The sequence below is a fragment of the Lepidochelys olivacea genome (assembly GCF_965140295.1).
Source record: "Lepidochelys olivacea isolate rLepOli2 genome assembly, chromosome: 6".
In the NCBI taxonomy this organism is placed as follows: domain Eukaryota; kingdom Metazoa; phylum Chordata; order Testudines; family Cheloniidae; genus Lepidochelys; species Lepidochelys olivacea.
The window spans coordinates 126052743-126070935 of record NC_140416.1 but is presented as its reverse complement, the minus strand read 5'-3'; the positions used below and the strand labels follow the sequence as shown (position 1 = coordinate 126070935).

General features: G+C 43.3%; 1 protein-coding gene across 4 annotated transcripts in view; it reads right to left on the bottom strand.

Moving 5' to 3' along the window:
* The window catches only part of MDGA2 (MAM domain containing glycosylphosphatidylinositol anchor 2), a 665204-nt gene that overhangs the window by 91661 nt on the left and 555350 nt on the right, over positions 1-18193 (bottom strand). For all 4 annotated transcript variants that reach the window (XM_084631535.1, XM_084631536.1, XM_084631538.1 and 1 more), the window contains one exon: positions 463-611. In XM_084631535.1, coding sequence (XP_084487661.1) covers positions 463-611 — 149 coding nt within the window. The remainder of the gene's footprint in view (positions 1-462; positions 612-18193) is intronic.

Below are 18193 nucleotides of genomic sequence, written 5' to 3'. Positions count from 1 at the left end.
CAAGGGCTATATATTTACATGTGTTTAAGTAAGGTGTTCAAGAGCTCAAAGATCACAAGCTGCCTGTGTATGAAAGATATAACTCTCTCTATATTTTTCTATCTTTATAGGGAGACATAGCAAAAGATACATAGATATATGGCTAGATATAAAAAGTTGAATTTGGTTGCAAGTTTCTTTCAGGTAATCTTTCTAGTATCTCTTGAGCTGAACCTCCTCTAAACCCCCTGAGAAATACCTCTTTAATCTCTGTGTTGTCACACTGGAAATATGCAAATTATTTGCAAGGATTTGTAAGTGTTTCGGGACTGCCTTTGCAGAACAGCAGCAAATCTTCAAAGCAGGGTAAATACAAATTCTGAGCTTCACACAAGATAAGATGAAAACAAAGGGGAGGGCAGTTCTCACAGAGGGCAGAACAGCAAACAGGCACCTGTTGTAAGAAGCAAATTATAACCTCACCTGTCTAATCCCTAAACGATATGCAAGGATGCGGTCCACAGCATCCGGGTTCATTTGAGTCCACTGCAGACTGTAGGAGTAAACACGGGGTCTGTTCTGCCAGAGGGGACTGTAGGTGTCGTAGTAGAACTCAGGGGCATAGGCTTTGCCTGCAGAATACAGACATACAAAAACACGGAATGATAAAACAGTTCTCAAAATAATGCTTCCATTTTTCAACTGCAATTTTTATTCAGCTGCTACAGCACCATTTTGTGAAGGGCCCTTTTGCTACATGGCTTCAAAAAGCACATCTCAAGTCTATCTTTACATTTCTCACCACTTGAGAAAAAAATGGACTAAAATTGTTCATTTCTCCTTTATTATTAAAAGTAATTCTCAAGTGTCATTTTTGGTCCAGGAGAAAATTGGTCTGCTAAATAAAAAAATCTTCTACAAAGAGGTCTTGCACGGCTAAAGTGACTGACATTGGATATTCAGACTATTATGCCTCCAGATCAGGGGTGGGCAAACTTTTTGGCCTGAGGGCCACATCGGGGAATAGAAATTGTATGGCTGGCTATGAATGCTCACAGAATTGGGGTTGGGGTGAAGGAGGAGGTGCGGGCTCTGGGGTGGGGCTGGGGATGAGGAGTTTGGGGTGTAGGAGGGTGCTCCGTGCTGGGATCGAGGAGTTCGGAGAGGGATCAGAGTTGGGGCAGGGGTGCGGGAAGGGGTTCAGGTTACGGCTGGAGGTGCAGGCTCTGGGGTGGGGCTGCGGATGAGAGGTTTGGGGTGCAGGAGGATGCTCTGTGCTGGGATCGAGGGGTTTGGGGAATGGGAAGGGGATCAGGGCTGGGATAGGGGTTGGGGCATGGGGAGAGGCTCAGGGGTGCAAGCTCCAAGCGGCGCTTACCTCAAGTGGCTCCTGGAAGCAGTATCATGTCCCTTCTCCAGCCCCTACGGGTGGAGTGGCCCCCAACCCTTGGAGCGGGGCCATGCTGTGGCTTCCAGGAGCCGTGTGGTAAGGCTCCCCGACCCGGGGCCCCAGCTGGAGTGCCGGAGCGGGCCTTAGCCGTGTGGTGCAGCCCCCTGACCCAACATCCCAGTGAGAGCTCACGGGCCAGCTTAAAACGGCCCGCAGGCCGTAGTTTGCCCACCCCTGCTCCAGATTCTCTGTCAGAGCAAACACATTAACTCCAGCTACCACACACAACACAATCCGTTCCAAATGACATCATGTACCCCGATCTGGAAATACAATACCTCCATTCCATACTTCAGTCCTAGTCCCAGAAACGTATGGTTATAGCCACAGTACATTATTTAGATACATATGCAGATATTGCACAATAAACACAGAGTTGGACGTGGCATTTTGAAATGCACTGTGATATACCAACAGTTTACCATAGCGTATGAATTTTTGTTCCTTAAATCAGGAAAAGCCTAATATGATTTGCTGTCCATCTGATGAAATGATATCTGAGCTCTTATTAGGATGCAATCGACTTAGGGTATTTCTTGACTCAAACACAGAAATGCCATTAACATCTTTACATGCAACTTATTTTCTCAGTGAAGGAGGAGATGCTTTGCTTACAATTAGAACTGGTTGGAGAAATTTGGAGAGAACCATAATTCTGTTGGAATATACATGTCTGTTGAAACTGAAATGCTTTGAAAAATCAGATCTATTTTGCTCAAATGTCATTTCAGACGAACACCTGCCTCCCAAAAGTCTGACAAAGTCAAAATCCGACGTTTCAGCATTTTCATAATGAAAAATTTCAATTTCTCTTTTTGAAAAGGGTGTAGATTCTCCATCACTGGCAATTTTTTAAATCAAGATTCGATTTCTAAAAAAGATATGCCCTAGTTCAACCAAAAGTTATTTCAGGGAAGTTCGGTGGCCTGCATTGTACAGAAGGTCAGGCTACATGACCACAGTGGTCTCTGTGGGTCTTGGAATCTGCAAATTGATTTTTTGGTTTTGATTGTTCTGATTTTGTATTATAAAATAATACATTTAAAAAAGTCAAAATCAAAACAAAACAGTTTGATTTTTATAGAAGCACCTTTTTTGATTGACAAAAATTGACTGATTTTTTAATGTTCCTTTATGGAGAATTTGAAAATTTACAATTTTCATTCCAATTAGGAATGAAGTCAAATTTTGAAATCTCAAAATACTTCATAAAATGGAACCTCTATCCTCTGCACAGCTCTGCTTACGACGTCAGCATTAGTATAGTTCTCAGACAAACAGAAATTGGTTGTGTTGGAATGAGAATTGTGACTCTTAAAACAACATTTCATTTTTATCAAAAGAAACATTAAACAGCCAAAAAGTTCTGGTAAAATTTGAAAAATAAACCCCTTCAAGTTTAACAAAGTTTTTGTCCAGGAATTTCCTCAAGTATTTAAGAAACTTTACAAAATGTTCCGAGACAGATTGCTAAACCATATAGTCTATGAAAGATTGAATGCGTTTGCATGTCGTGAAATATTAGTGTAGTGTAAACAACTGCAACTCTCATTGTGTGGATTAAAATCTCCGCTGGAGCCTGTGCTCAGAGGATGTAAGGGACCTTCATGGGGTTAGGTACTCCAAAACAGTCCATGAGAATTATTAGTCTTGGTGACCTGGTGCTCTTAGAAACCCTGTTCTAGGCCAGACCTTTCCAGGCCTTGTTTCCTGCTTCTGTCATCCTGATCTCCCTTCTTCTGTGTCCAAACCCACCGACATGTCAATGTTTGCAGACTGCGGCTGTGCACATTATCACATTCATATCAGATCTCACAGAGATTATAATGTGTGTTTTCAAAACCCTCTTTAATATCACCTTTGTCTAATTACCCACAAATATTATGAAAATTAAATGAAGTTGTAATCTGGTAGAAGACCACAGGTGAAATCCTAGCCTTACTGAAGTCAATGCATGTTTTACCATTGATTTTAATGGGACGAAGACTTCACTCAACATGGGCAACATTTCAGGCAGATTGGCTTGATTTTGGCCCGCCTGGGGAAGGGGAGGATCAAGACCAAGTTCACAACTGAAAATGAGTCGCAACTTAAATTATACAGAGAGAACTTCTAGCACTAATCATGTGTACCACAGCTAGCAACCTGTCCAAGCTAGTCTGCGGCTCAAGTTAGCCTGAAGGATATAGCCAGGGTGGGTAGGTTTTAGACATCTTGGTCTCTGAACCCAGCATAACCAAATGGAGCTTGAGGGTCAGGCATTTTCAGAGTGTGTCACTGTTATAAACAATGGATTAAGTAGTACGAAGGACTGAAGGAACTACAATACTGTGAAGGTATAATGCACTGGCCAAGCATGTACGGACATGTCTCCCTCTAGTAGCTGTCCCCTGCAAAGATGGTATACACTTATGACTATAGCACAGCTGACGGCGCTCTCCTTTCACTCTAGTGTTAGGGGCTTGTGCTTTAGACACAGAGGGTCTTTGGCTTCATTACCACTCATAATCATAGTGCCCATCTATACAAATGGCCATCACTGCTACGGAGAGCCAGTAAGGTAGGGAAAAGCGAAAAAGGGAGATGAAATGGGAGATGAAAAAATATAATGAGAAAAGACAAAATCCTTTGGCCCAAACTACACTACACAAAACACGTAACCCTGATATTTATTTCAGCAATAACGATGAAGGTCCATGGCATTTCCTGAGGATTAATGACCCCCTGATGTGAAAATGAGAGCTAGGAATCTCAATCAGTTCCCAGGGAAAGTTCCTAGGCTGGGGACATTATTGCTATCTCAAGTAGTTGCTGGAGGAAAAGTTTAGAACTAACTGTATGAAAAAGTCCCATATCTTTGTAATGTTCCATTCGGTTGGTGCCATGTTATGCCAGGGACAGACAAATTTTTTTTGTTCAATATCTTCATAAATGATCTGGAGGATGGTGTGGATTGCACTCTCAGCAAATTTGCGGATGATACTAAACTGGGAGGAGTGGTAGATACGCTGGAGAGGAGGGATAGGATACAGAAGGACCTAGACAAATTGGAGGATTGGGCCAAAAGAAATCTGATGAGGTTCAATAAGGATAAGTGCAGGGTCCCGCACTTAGGATGAAAGAATCCAATGCACCGCTACAGACTAGGGACCGAATGGCTAGGCAGCAGTTCTGCGGACAAGGACCTAGGGGTGACAGTGGACGAGAAGCTGGATATGAGTCAGCAGTGTGCCCTTGTTGCCAAGAAGGCCAATGGCATTTTGGGATGTATAAGTAGGGGCATAGCGAGCAGATCGAGGGACGTGATCGTTCCTTTCTATTCGACATTGGTGAGGCCTCATCTGGAGTACTGTGTCCAGTTTTGGGCCCCACACTACAAGAAGGATGTGGATAAATTGGAGAGAGTCCAGCGAAGGGCAACAAAAATGATTAGGGGACTGGAACACATGACTTATGAGGAGAGGCTGAGGGAGCTGGGATTGTTTAGCCTGCAGAAGAGAAGAATGAGGGGGGATTTGATAGCTGCTTTCAACTACCTGAAAGGGGGTTCCAAAGGGGATGGCTCTAGACTGTTCTCAATGGTAGCAGATGACAGAACGAGGAGTAATGGTCTCAAGTTGCAGTGGGGGAGGTTTAGATTGGATATTAGGAAAAACTTTTTCACTAAGAGGGTGGTGAAACACTGGAATGCATTACCTAGGGAGGTGGTAGAATCTCCTTCCTTAGAGGTTTTTAAGGTCAGGCTTGACAAAGCCCTGGCTGGGATGATTTAACTGGGAATTGGTCCTGCTTCGAGCAGGGGGTTGGACTAGATGACCTTCTGGGGTCCCTTCCAACCCTGATATTCTATGATTCTATGATTCTAAATACATTGATGTTGCATATTGACCCTTTATTACTTGGGCTCATACTTATCTTTTAGAGGAAAAAGTCACATCGGAGTTTAAACACCTTTCCTGTGTCTACCTTTATTGAGTACAGTTTTGCTGAACACAGATAATAATCTTCCCCACTCGACTGCAGATGACCATAATGGCATCTCCAGGGGCCTACAAAATGGGTACATTATCAGACTCTCGTCACAGTGTGGGTACTTGTGGAACATAGTCACCTTTTCTAATATAACGAGGACTCGTGATTAGCTGTATACTTCAAATTCCATCCTAACGCACAAGCCTTCTTTTATTAATGAAAATTTAACACCACAACATTAAACATCTGATTTGTGAAATTTAGTAGCACCAGAAAGCTGGTTATTGTTTTGGAATTCACCAAATGTCTCTTTTTAAGACGGTTTTAAGAGGGTCTAAGCCCTCATTGAAATCATTGGCTTTGAGCTGGGACAGATGCATAATAAATGCAAATCTGCAGCAGTGCAATTGTGCTGCTTCCGGCAGACTGCGCTTGTCAACAAAGACCGTCCTTGGAACTATACAGAGAGTGGAGATAAATGATCCAATAACTGCAGCAATGACATTTGGTCAAATAAAGATTAAATGCCAGGATGCAGCAGTGTAAAGGAAGGAAAACAATCTAGTCTATGAAGAACTAGCTCACTGACCTGTTCTGAGGTGTTACACATAGTCACAGCCAGCCATTCCCTTGTGTTGAGGGGACTACTCAATCCATGCCCATATGGGCCACTGAGCCAGGAAGGGTCTGTAACCACTCATAAGTTGGAGACTCCTGGGAGGAGTAGTCCTGAATCTCCCCATTTCCCTCCTGGCAATGATCTGCTCCTTGCTCTGCTGGGTCTCCTGTTGTGATGATCTCAGAATGATCACAGAAGGTCGTGCGCCTCTCCTGCTTTACCTGGACACACTCTTACATGCGCTGCAGTCTGGAGTGCACAGCCCTAGGATATGTGGAATCCGCACTGCCAGTTGCTGGGCAACATGAGAGGGTGTTATGGATATCAATGCATAACTGTACACTGCAGAGCTAACCCAGTTCCCATTCAACGCAGTGGGCATCTTTCCATTGACTTTAATGGGAAGAGTCCCAGCATGCCCCGGTGTCAGTAAGGACAATATCGTCCGATGTGTATGGGGGATACAATTCTCTCTCATTTATGAAGTCCCTAATTTCTCAATCCCTTTGAAAAATTAAAACACACATTCCTTATGGAGAGCTATGGACCAGGTCATAGAATCATAGAGTATCAGGGTTGGAAGGGACCTCAGGAGGTCATCTAGTCCAACCCCCTGCTCATCAGCTGCATTCTATAACGCCAATGCCGCTGAAGATTTGGCCCCACATACTTGCCAAGTTTTATAACTGAAACCACTTTAAGTTACCTAGGCATTTAAAAGAAATGACTAACTTGATTACGTATCGACGTGCAGAGGCAGGGAAGTGTTTTCGTATCAAACTGTAATAAAGCCGAAAAGGTTGAACATGAATTACAGTGACTAGCAGACTGGAGCCTTGTCCTTGGCTGGGGTTCCCAGGTCAAAATGTCATCACTACATGTTACAGCCCCTAGTGGAACTCTCCCCCAATCATAACTAAGTACTGCAATCTACCTGGTCTGCATGTTGATTGGTCAAAACCTGGGGATACTTCATAAAAAATCAGTGCTACCATTTTCCTTTGAGATTACATTTTTGTAATAAAAACAGATGTGCTTTTTGTAGCAGCAGATGCTTCTTGCATTTAGTGAACTGCCACCATAAATCGGAGAGCTTTTGGTTTTCTCTAAGCGATCCGGAAAACAACACATACAAATCACACGTCTGAATTGAGATCAAGTGTGAGAAATCTCACCCCAAAAGGTCTACGATTTGGAGGGTGAGGGAAAGTCATGTAGAGCACAGAATACAGGTTTTGCTCGTAAGAGTGATACCATATTGTGTCTGGTTCTTTCACTGATCTGTTCACTGCTCAGTGCACACCCAGAAAACACCACAATCTGAGCAAAGGACAGGCACTAGTGCAGTGTCTGCCAGGGTGCGCTGGGTAAGCTGGATTGAACATATGGACATGATGGATAAAGGGCTTAGGTGGAAGAGAAAAGTCCATCCCACAGAAAGTCAGATGAGGTGGGGATAGTATACTGGACTGGAAAGGGCTATTTGGGGGAACCAAGTGCTGAACTTTGCGGTTAAAATTTTAAACCTCCCCTGTCCGAAATCTCTGACCCCTTATCCCCTAAGAAGCCCATGTTGCCTCCCATATCTTCTGTTGCAGTTTGAAATGTGGGTCTGGCTCCTCAGACCATCAGCATCCTAGAAAATGAGACTTAACGGCAAGTCTTCATTGCAGCAGGGACCTGTGTCTGTTGTAAAGCAAGCACATAATTGGGACAGAAATTAGGCTGTTTATATAAACCTCCTGTCACTCCACATGGGTCAACAGAGTCATTTCTAACAGAGCAGCACAAGTCAAATATGCTTAAATGAAATGCAGCAAAGCCTGGAAAGGATTTTCCTCTTTTCCGTATATGGGAGCCTCACGTAAGCTTATGCGTCTGGGCTGTGTTCAGAGTAATACAGAATGGAAATTCTAGGGTTAGATTCTAGCAGATTGTTTATATTTTTATTCATCTGCCTACTAATCAGCACTTATATTATCTAATCTTGGCCTCTACATGTTTACAGCCTTTGATCTGCACACAGAAGTCCCACTGATGTCATAAGAGTTGCAACATGGGGATCATGACCAGCATGTGTCTCTTAGCAGTAATGTCATTAGAGCGCACATTCATTGTCTCTAGCAGTGATGTTACCTACAAACAACAACCCCAGGATAAACTTGTTAACAATACAGGTTTCTTTCCCATCAATAACGGCAGAAAAGCAAGGTGAATACTTACTTTTCAGATTCTTAAAATTGAGTAACTAAACTATTGTAAAAAGAAAAGGAGGACGTGTAGCGCCTTAGAGACTAACAAATTTATTTGAGCATAAGCTTTCATGAGCTACAAATAAATTTGTTAGTCTCTAAGGTGCCACAAGTCCTCCTTTTTTTTTGTGGATACAGACTAACGCGGCTGCTACTCTGAAACCTAAACTATTGTAGTGTATGCTATTTATAGCTGGGAGACATTGCTGAAATGTTATTCCAGACAATGTTTAGATGGATCAGGACATACAGGTGAATGAAAGACAGACATGGACAGATTTAAGAAGCAGGATGAGACTTTATGAACTTAATAACTGGAAAGGGACTTGCTATCCATCCACCATCTCTCACATACCAGGAATTTAACTGGGTCCAGAGCAGGGTTACAGGGCTTCCAACATATAACCAATAACTCAGGGTAGACACTCATCATCTTAACTCCAGGATTCAGCTCACTTCTGAATTCTCTTCTGCCCCCACCCTCTGCAAAGGGGGTAGAGGATGCCAAGAAGGCTCTCAGTCTGTGATTATGTCATAGATTATAAAAACAGGAGCACTGTGATAATCTAATTTGATCTCCTGTGTAACAAAGGCTGTAGGGTTTCCCTGAATTAATTCCTGCTTGAACTAGAGCATAACCTTTTAGAAAAAAAAACATCCAATCTTGATTTGAAAATTTCCAGCTATGCAGAATCCATCTCAACCACTGGGAAATTGTTCTAATGGTTCATTACCCTGCCTGTGAAAAGTTTGCACCTTATTATACAGTCTAAATTTGTCTAGCTTCAACTTCGAGCCACTGGATCTTGTTATACCTTTTGTATGCTACACTGAAGAGCCCTCTATTATTAAATTTCTATTCCGCTTGTAGGTACTTACAGACTGATTAGTCACCCTTAACCATCTATTTGTTAAGCTAAATAAATTGATCTCCTTGAAGCTATCACTTTAAGGCAGTTTTCAAATCCTTTAATCATTCTCGTGGCTCTTCTCTGACCCCTCTCAAATCTATCAACATCCTTCTTGAATTGTGGACACCAAAACTCTACACAGTATTCCAGCAGTGGTTGGGCCAGTGCCAAATGCAGAAGTAAAATAATCTCTCTATTCCCACTGGATATTCCCCTGTTTATACATCCAGGGATTGCATTAGTCCTTTTGGCCACAGTGTCGCACTGGGAGCTCAGGTTCAGCTAATCCCATATGACTCTCAAGTCTTTTTCGGGGTCACTCGTTTTCAGGATAGAGTTCCTCATCCTGTAAGTAGAGCCTGCATTTATGACCTTACATGTGGCTGTACTGAAAGAAGCACTGTTTGCATGAGTCCAGTTTACCGAGTGTTCCAGATCGCCCTGTATCAGTGACCTGTTATCTTCATTTTTTACCACGCCCCCAATTTTTATGTCATCCGTAAACTTTATCAGTAATAATGTTATGTTTTCATTTAGGTCATTGATGAAAATGTTAAATAGTGGAGGCCCGAGAGCCAGTCTCTGCAGGACCCAATAGAAACAAACCCACTCGAAGGTTCCCATTTACGGTAACATTCTGAGATCTGTCCAACAGTTTTTAATCCATGTAGAATCATAGAAGGGGGTTGGAAACTCAGGGAAGTCATCTAGTCCAACCCCCTGCTCAAAGCAGGACCAATCCTAATATATACCAGGTTGATTTTGTTTTCTTCCAGTTTCTTATTCAGAATGTTGTGTGGTGCTAAGTCAAACACCATACAGAGATCTATACTACATCAACACTGTTACCTTTATCAACTTAATTTATAATCTTTTCAGAAAAGGGTAATTAGTTTGACAAGATCTATTTTCATAAACACATGTTCATTGGCATTAATTATATTATTCTAATTTTTTCTTTCTTACTTGAATCCCATTCAAGCCATTCCTTTATTTTGTCCATGATCTATGTCAGATTGACAAGCCTACAATTACCTGGGTCATTCTGTTTACCCTTTCAAATATTAGCTTTCATTCAGTTCTTTGGAACCTCCCCAGTGCTCCAAGACTTCTGAAAAAAAATCAGATCTCCCTTCCCCTTCTCCTTGGAGGCAAAAGATCCTCCAGCCATATTGTGGGTTTCATTCTCCTCTGGGATCTGGCCCTTTTTTTCTTTAGCTGCATGAACATCAGCCACTAGTCGAGACAAGTAAAGCATTCTTCTATTATCTCCTAGCATTAACATTTCTGTACTTACTCCTTTTAACCTAAACCTGAACACCACAATGTTGTGAGGAGGGCAAAAATACCTCCAGCCTCTGCCAATATGACCCAATGGAAAAAAAAACAACCACCTCCTTCCTAAATCCCCAAACAGGCCATCGGTCAGACCCCTAGCATCCTGGAAACACAGCTCAATATCCCTCAGCTACAGGGAAGGAGAGCAGCAATATGGCCCCCGGATGCTTGGGAAGGCTTTACACATTGAGAAGAGGACTGTGAAAGCCAATCAGTTCCCTTCATCCTTCCCTGGCTGGCCAACTGGAAGGAAAGGAGTCCCTCTCCTCTGAGCGCATTCCTATGTGCACTTAGAGGTACAAGGAATGGTTTGACTCCAACATGTCTAGGCATGAGCTTTTCTCTCTCGGGATTTGGCCATCTCCCTGCTGATCTGACCAAACTGCCACCTCACCCACCTGCCGCCCAACTGACATAGGGAGGGGCATTGTGTCTGAGACAAGAGAGAGGGAGGGAGAGAGTGTATTTCATAATCACTGTATAGCATCAGTTGATAACCAGCAACTCTGCAGAGGTAGAAATGGAAGCTTTGTACCACTGGAAGGGGCAGCTTCCCAGCAGAACCTAGCCCTCGCAGTTCTAGAGGGATCAGACTTTAATGTCATTGTGTCTATTAAAGCAATTGTGGAGGTGCTTTCAGTTATTCTCTTCCGCTCTACCCCGAACTGTTGGACTCACAGCAACAGCTTTTACCAGGGGAAGGATTCAAAAATAGTCAGACACATTTGTTCACCTCTACCAAACATTTCTAAAATATTTTTTGCCATGCATGATGTGGCGCATGTGGAATACGTGATGGTGCAGTAGGGGATACAGCATTTGACTGTGCTCCATTGGGATGACCTGTATAACATTCAGGGATGGATAGAGAAACAGAATGGTGGCATTCCGTGGCCTCCCACACAGCTAAAGCAGGCTGTGGATTTTTCAGCATCTGTCCAGAGCTACCGCATCAAAGCAAATACACATTCGGATGTGTTTGCTAATATTGCTTCACCAACGTGTGTCCCATAGGGCTATAGTCATCGTTAGCGGTACACAGAGGAACTACTCAAACCTTTAGCTGGAGCAGATACTCAGGTTAAAAAAACCACAGGCTCATTGGCTTACTCTCCCTTGAATTCAGATGTAATGTTCTGGAAAGGAAAGGCAGTCCCTTCTTAGCTCTATCTCACAACATCCCCACAATTATCTAAACCTGGAAGTGGTTCTCAGGCCTAGACAGCCTTTCCGCAATCCGTCACTTTCCACAGGTGAGTTGTCCTAGTGCAGAAAGCCACACATCATTATTGGTGAATACAGTCTTTGCCCCTTTCTGTTCTTCATTTCAAGTAAGAGCTAAGAGGGTTTTCACGGGGCATTGCTGGTGTCTCATGAGCAGGATCTCAGCAGCAAGCTCAACAGCCTATATACACAAATAGAACTCCCCTCCAGGGAAAGAACTCTCAATGTGGAAAGTGTTAAAGAAGATGCCTACCCACTCACTATCATTGCAGGATGGTTGAAATGAAATGGTTGCAATATATTTCTCTCTCAGAAAAGCTAGAATAGAAATGTGAAGGAATGTAATATGAGATCTCAAGAAACATGAACTTGAGAATTTAATATTTCTAGTTCATTAATGGTGAACAAAGGACTTTGTTTTTCAGGAAGCATTTATTCTTTAATGGTTCTGTTCGTGGAAAGGGAAATTCTAAAAGGATACCCGAAGCATCTTCTGTCTAAATCAAACAAATGAGAGTTCCTTGGCTGTCATGGCTGCCAGGGTCAAGATTTTCAAAAGCGGCTAGTAATTTGGGGTACCTTAATCTGTAGGTGGCTAGCTTGAGACTGATTTTCATAGGATGGCTATGTAATACATTCTGACACTCAGACCCTCTTACAGCCATTCAAATATGGAGGTGCCTAAAAATCACTAGCCACTTTTGAAAATCATGGGCCTGGGCCATATCAACCATATGAGAAGGGCACCCCGGGCGTGATCCAAAGCCCATTGTTGTTAATCGAAATCTTTCCATGCACTTTAACGTGCTTTGCATAGGCCCTAATCACCTGGAAATGAATAGCCTAACACGGCCCTTATCACATAGCACCTTAATTTTCCATTGCACATTTTCAGGCAAGCTTTAGGAAGAATCTTTGGGGGAGTGTGGCGGGATCAGTTAACATTGCCTTCTTTCCCTACCTGAAACCTCTCTCCAGGCCAGCTGCTGCAAGGAGGTGGTCTTGTTTTATGTCGGGAGCAGTTCCAGTGCTCTCAATTCACTTCCCTAAGCCAAGGTAAACTTGAAGCAGCTCAGGCATTCCTAATGTGCTGATGAGCCACCCAGCCATCAGAATATGAGGTCTCTCCCTTCCCCCCTGCCCCTTTGCAATTATAGGGCATGGATCTCCAGGAGCTGAGTCTTCTGAGTTCCCTCTAATGTCAATGGGAGAAGGGGCACTCAACGCACACAAGCATACCCTTCACTGTAGTATTGGAGCCCTGCACACCGATGATGCTGTTCTACGGAAATCCTCCAGTACAGAAAAACAATCTGCAATATTCCCACAAGAACCCACAAATGAGGGAGAAGTGACAGTGCTTTTTCGCAAATGGCACTAGGCATCAAAATCTTCTTGCTGTGTTCATCTACATTTCTGAACAATGCACACACACACACTTTTCTGACAGCATGCAGGAGAGGAAATCAGCTCAACAGTATTAAAGAAAATGTTACGACAGATGGGGTTAAAACATTATTGTTTTCTGATGGATACGAATCGTCGAGTATTTTTCAGAATTACCTATTTTGTAAAGAATGCAAGAGTGGAGCAGACAAAGAAATAAACAGAACTCTTCCCATTTCTAGTTCCTCAATGTTGCTGACAAATCCACAGGACACACTACCCCACTATTGTACAAGCCCCGATTATTCCATACTCTGTTTATGTGGTCATTAGCCCATCTCTCGTGCAGCTACTTCCATACATCACTTTGATTCCTCTTCATGTACATTCTAAAATGCTGGGGAATAAGCTACCTCGTGGTATATCTTCAGCAAGGTGTTGCGGGAGGAGAATGCTATAGCCCCAATCCAGAAAAAACATTCAATGTACTTAACTTGAAACACACGCTGAAGTCCCACAGCAGTCAATGAGACTTCGGCATATGTTTAGGTGCTGTCCTAAATACAGATGGAGTGAAGCACATATGTAAATATTTCTTGAATGGGGATCTAGTCATCCAACTCCTGTTGTCTGTAAAAGATCTTTGCTTGATTTTTCACATGACACTGATTTTCATCCCTTAAAGCAGTGGTTCTCTAACTTTTGTACTGGGGAGCCCTTTCACATAGCAAGCCTCTGAGTGCGACCCCCCCTAATAAATTAAAAACATTTTTTACATATTTAACACTATTATAAATGCTGGAGGCAAAGGGTTTGAGGTGGAAGCTGACAGCTCATGACCCCCCCCCCCATGTAATAACCTCACGACCCCCTGAGGGATCCCAACCGCCAGTTTGAGCACCCCTGCCTTAATGTTATTCACTTGACTTGGTCTACACCAAGCACTGCTCTCTCTCTGTTGCTGAACCCCTGTCTCTGATCATCAGCTAGTCTCCTGCATCGCCTGTCAGACTGCACACCCTGTCACTCGGTCTGTCTGTGACTTCCACTCCATCAGTGCTGACTACTTCTAGTCTGCTCTTAACCGTCTGCTCTTTGCCATCTCCTCCCTTCCTTCCATTCATAGGGTGGTTGATTCTCTCCAGGCTTCACTCTCCTCTATGCTTGACTCTTCTCCCTCACTCTCCCGTGGTAAGGTCTCTGCCAATCCCACAGCCTGGCACACCCACAACAGACGCTTCCTCCGCTCCTGCTCGTGCATCATGGAGTATCCCTGGCAGGAATCCCAGGACTTCCTCTGGTACAAATTCATTCTCTCCTCATTCCATTCTGCCATTTTCACGGCCAAGCAACTCTGCTTCTCCAGCCTCATTGACTCCATTGCACATGATCCCAGTGACATTTTTGCATTTTCAACTCCCTCCCCTGCCTCACCTTTTCGTCCCCTTTCCCCATATCCTCCTACAATTCTTTCTTTCTTCTCCCCTAGCATGGACTCAGATGGTTATCATCTGCTCTCCTTCTCTAACCCATCCAATGGACCCCCTCTCACCCACTCCTTTACTCTTTTCCTTAACCTTTCACTCTCCTCTGGTTCTTTCCCTTCACAATGCAAACATGCTTTAATCTCTTCCCTCCTTGACTGCACTCGTGTCTCCAACTACCACCCATCTCCCTTTCACTAATGAACACAGAATCATAGAATATCAGGGTTGGAAGGGACCTCAGGAGGTCATCTAGTCCAACCCCCTGCTCGAACCAGGACCAATCTCCAATTTTTGCCCCAGATCCCTAAATGGCCCCCTCAAGGATTGAACTCACAACCCTGGGTTTAGCAGGCCAATGCTCAAACCACTGAGCAATCCCTCCCCCCAATGGGTTGTCTACAATGTCTGTCTCGAGTGCCTCACTTCCAATTCCACGCTAGACCCTCTCCAATCCTGCTTCCATCCCTTGCATTCCACTGAAACTAACAAGTCTCTAATGACCTTTCCTAGCCAAAGCTCAGACCCAGTGCTTCATCCTCCTCAATCTATCAGCTGTCTTTGACACTGTTGACCAAACTCCTCTTCTCTGAAATCTTGTCTTCCCTTGGCTACCATGATTCTGTCCTCTCCTGGTTCTCCTCTCACCTCTCTAATCATTCCTTCAGCGTGTCATTCAGAGCAGTGGTTCTCAACCTTTCCAGACTACTGGACCCCTTTCAAGACTCTGATTTGTCTTGCATACCCCCAAGTTTCACTTCACTTCAAAACTACTTTCTTACAAAATCAGACATAAAAATACAAAAGTGTCACAGCACACTGTTACTGAAAAATTGCTGACTTTCTCATTTTTACCATATAACTATAAAATCAATCCACTGGAATATAAATATTGTAGTTACGTTCCAGAGTATAGCATATAAAGCAGTATAAACAAGTCGTTGTCTGTATAAAATTTAATTTGTACTGACTTTACTAGTGCTTTTTATGTAGCCTGTTGTAAAACTAGGCAAATATTTAGATGAGTTGATGGACCCCCTAGAAGACCTCTGTGTACCCCACAGTGAGAACCACTGATTAAGAGAATCCTCCTCATACATGCTCAAACATTCAGGGGTGGGGTACCAGAGGGCTCTGCCCTTGGTCCCCTTCTCTTCTCCTTCTACGTCTTGTCTCTGGATAATTTCATTAACAAATTCAACTACCATCTCTGTGCCAGTGACTCAGAGATTTACCTCTGTACAGAAGACCTGTGCCCTTCAGTCCACACTAAAATCTTGGCCAGTCTCTCTGGGAAGGTACAATTTCCAGCTTGAGCAGACATGCCCTCACTAGCTTTGATCAAGCTAGAATGCTAAAAATAGAAGTGCAGCTATGGTGATGCAAATGGCAGGAGGGGCTACCCACCCCAAATATGTGTCTAGGGTCTCAAATGGGATTGGACCTGGTATGGCTGGCCCCTCCCACTGCTGCAGCTACCCTTCTATTTTTAGCACACAGGCTCGATCACAGATCAGGTATGTCTACTCGAGATGGAACTACACCTTCCAGCTCAAATGTAGACATGGCCTCTAACATCTCCTCCTGGATGTATTGTCATGCCCTCAAGCTCAACATGGCTAAAGCAGAACTCTTCCTCTTCCTCCCAAAGCCTCCATGCTCCTGCCTTTCTCGATAACTGTAGACACTACCCCCATCTCACCTGTCTCTCAGGCTTGTAACCTGGGTGTGATCTTCAACTCAGACCTCTCCCTAGATCCTACTATTCAGGCAATGGCTAAATCTGGCAGGTTCTTTCTGCAGACACCTCTAAGATACAGCCTTCCTATCCAGTCATACAGCTAAAACTTCAGGGTCTCATGATCTCAATTACTGTGACATCCTTTTCTCTGGCATGCTACCATAAAGTTAATTTTGCTAGCTCATTGGGTCAGTTTGACCATGTCACCCCTCTTTGCATCCCTCCACGGGCTTCCCTTTCTCTGCCACATCAAGCATAAGCTACTTGTCTTCACTTTCAGGGTTCTTTATGGTCCATTCCTCACCCAATCATCTCTCTTTCACTATCTAGATATCAGCTCACCTCTCTGATTGGCCCATGATGACAACCTTCATTGCCTGCTTGTTACATTTTCAAAGAAGCACCTTTGTGCTTTCTCCCATGCCTGTCTTCATGATTGGAAGGTGCTCCCTGTAAACATCCTCAAACTCAGCTCATTCTCCTCTTTCAAATCCCTCCTTTAAACTCTCCTTTACTGCGATGCCTACAAAGCAAATATACTTGCAACGACTAAGCTGCTGGTATGCTAGGACCACAGCCTTCCATGGTGACCAGCACTGTCTCATTATTTCATTGTGCTCCTCCTTTTTGTCTCCACCTGTCGTCTCTTCTCTTATACTTAGATCGTAAACTCTCCAAGGGAGAGACTTTTGCTCTGTGTTCGTACAGTGCCACACCCAAGACAGTCCTGGTCTGTGACGAGGGCTCCCAGGTGCTACCGCTATACAAATAATACATAATGGCTTTGCACTTTGTATAGAAAGGATCATTTTGGAATCTCTGAACAAACAGGTACAAAGACTCATTTTGAAAATGGATTAAAAAAGATTGAAGAGAGATATTTGCTCTTTTCAGATGATTTAACATTCACCAGTTGCAAATATAGCAAGCTCTTGCGCTGAACCAATAAACTGGTCTCTCAGTCAACAATTGTATTAACATAAAATTGAGCAGTCCTAGGAAATGCCCCACATTTCATCCAAAGGATCACCTTATTCTCTGCATTCCCTTTACTTATTTCTGTCCCTTCTTTTCACTGTGATTCTTCTGAACCAATCGATAGCTGTGAACCTACAGCAGTTGGACTGCAGTGCTCGCATCATGTATTGTCAATGATAACCAAAAGTGACATCTGCTGGCTGAACTGGGGAAGAGCTCACACTATTTTGCCTTTTCTGATGTTTCCAGTGTAATATTTGCTGTAAGAAGCATTTCCCCTTTTTCCTTGAAATCAAACAATGCTGAGAATTGACCGCATTGCTCCTCAGCTGAAATGTGATTTAAAATTTATTATTTTTGTCTTAACCAGTCATTTGGTTATCTACAAAAGTTTCAAGATAAATTGTAATTGGTTATATGAAATGTCTCTGTAAAATTTCTTTGAGCAGTCTTTCCAACGGGTCAACATAATACATGACCTGCACGAGGACTCAAGATATTTGGAAAGGTAAATACTTAGGAATCAGATTAGTTTAGAACTGTGTCTGGAGTTCAGAATTCCATCTTATCTTAGTCCTTTCAGGTGTATACAAGGACGGTATTTATCTGCACAGTAAATAAGAACTAATAGACAGACATACACACACCCAAAAAAAATCAGTTATTGGCAAGTGCAGAAAAACAGAGAAGCAGCAAACAAAGTGGAATTTATGTAAGTAGTGGAAGTAGCAACTTATTTGCTGGTTGAGCTGCACTCACTAAGGAAACCCAATGGGATTTAAAACATGAGAGCTGGGGAGTGGGCCAGTGCTGCAGGCCAACTAGTGCTACAGATCTGATCAATGGAGAATCAGTGTAA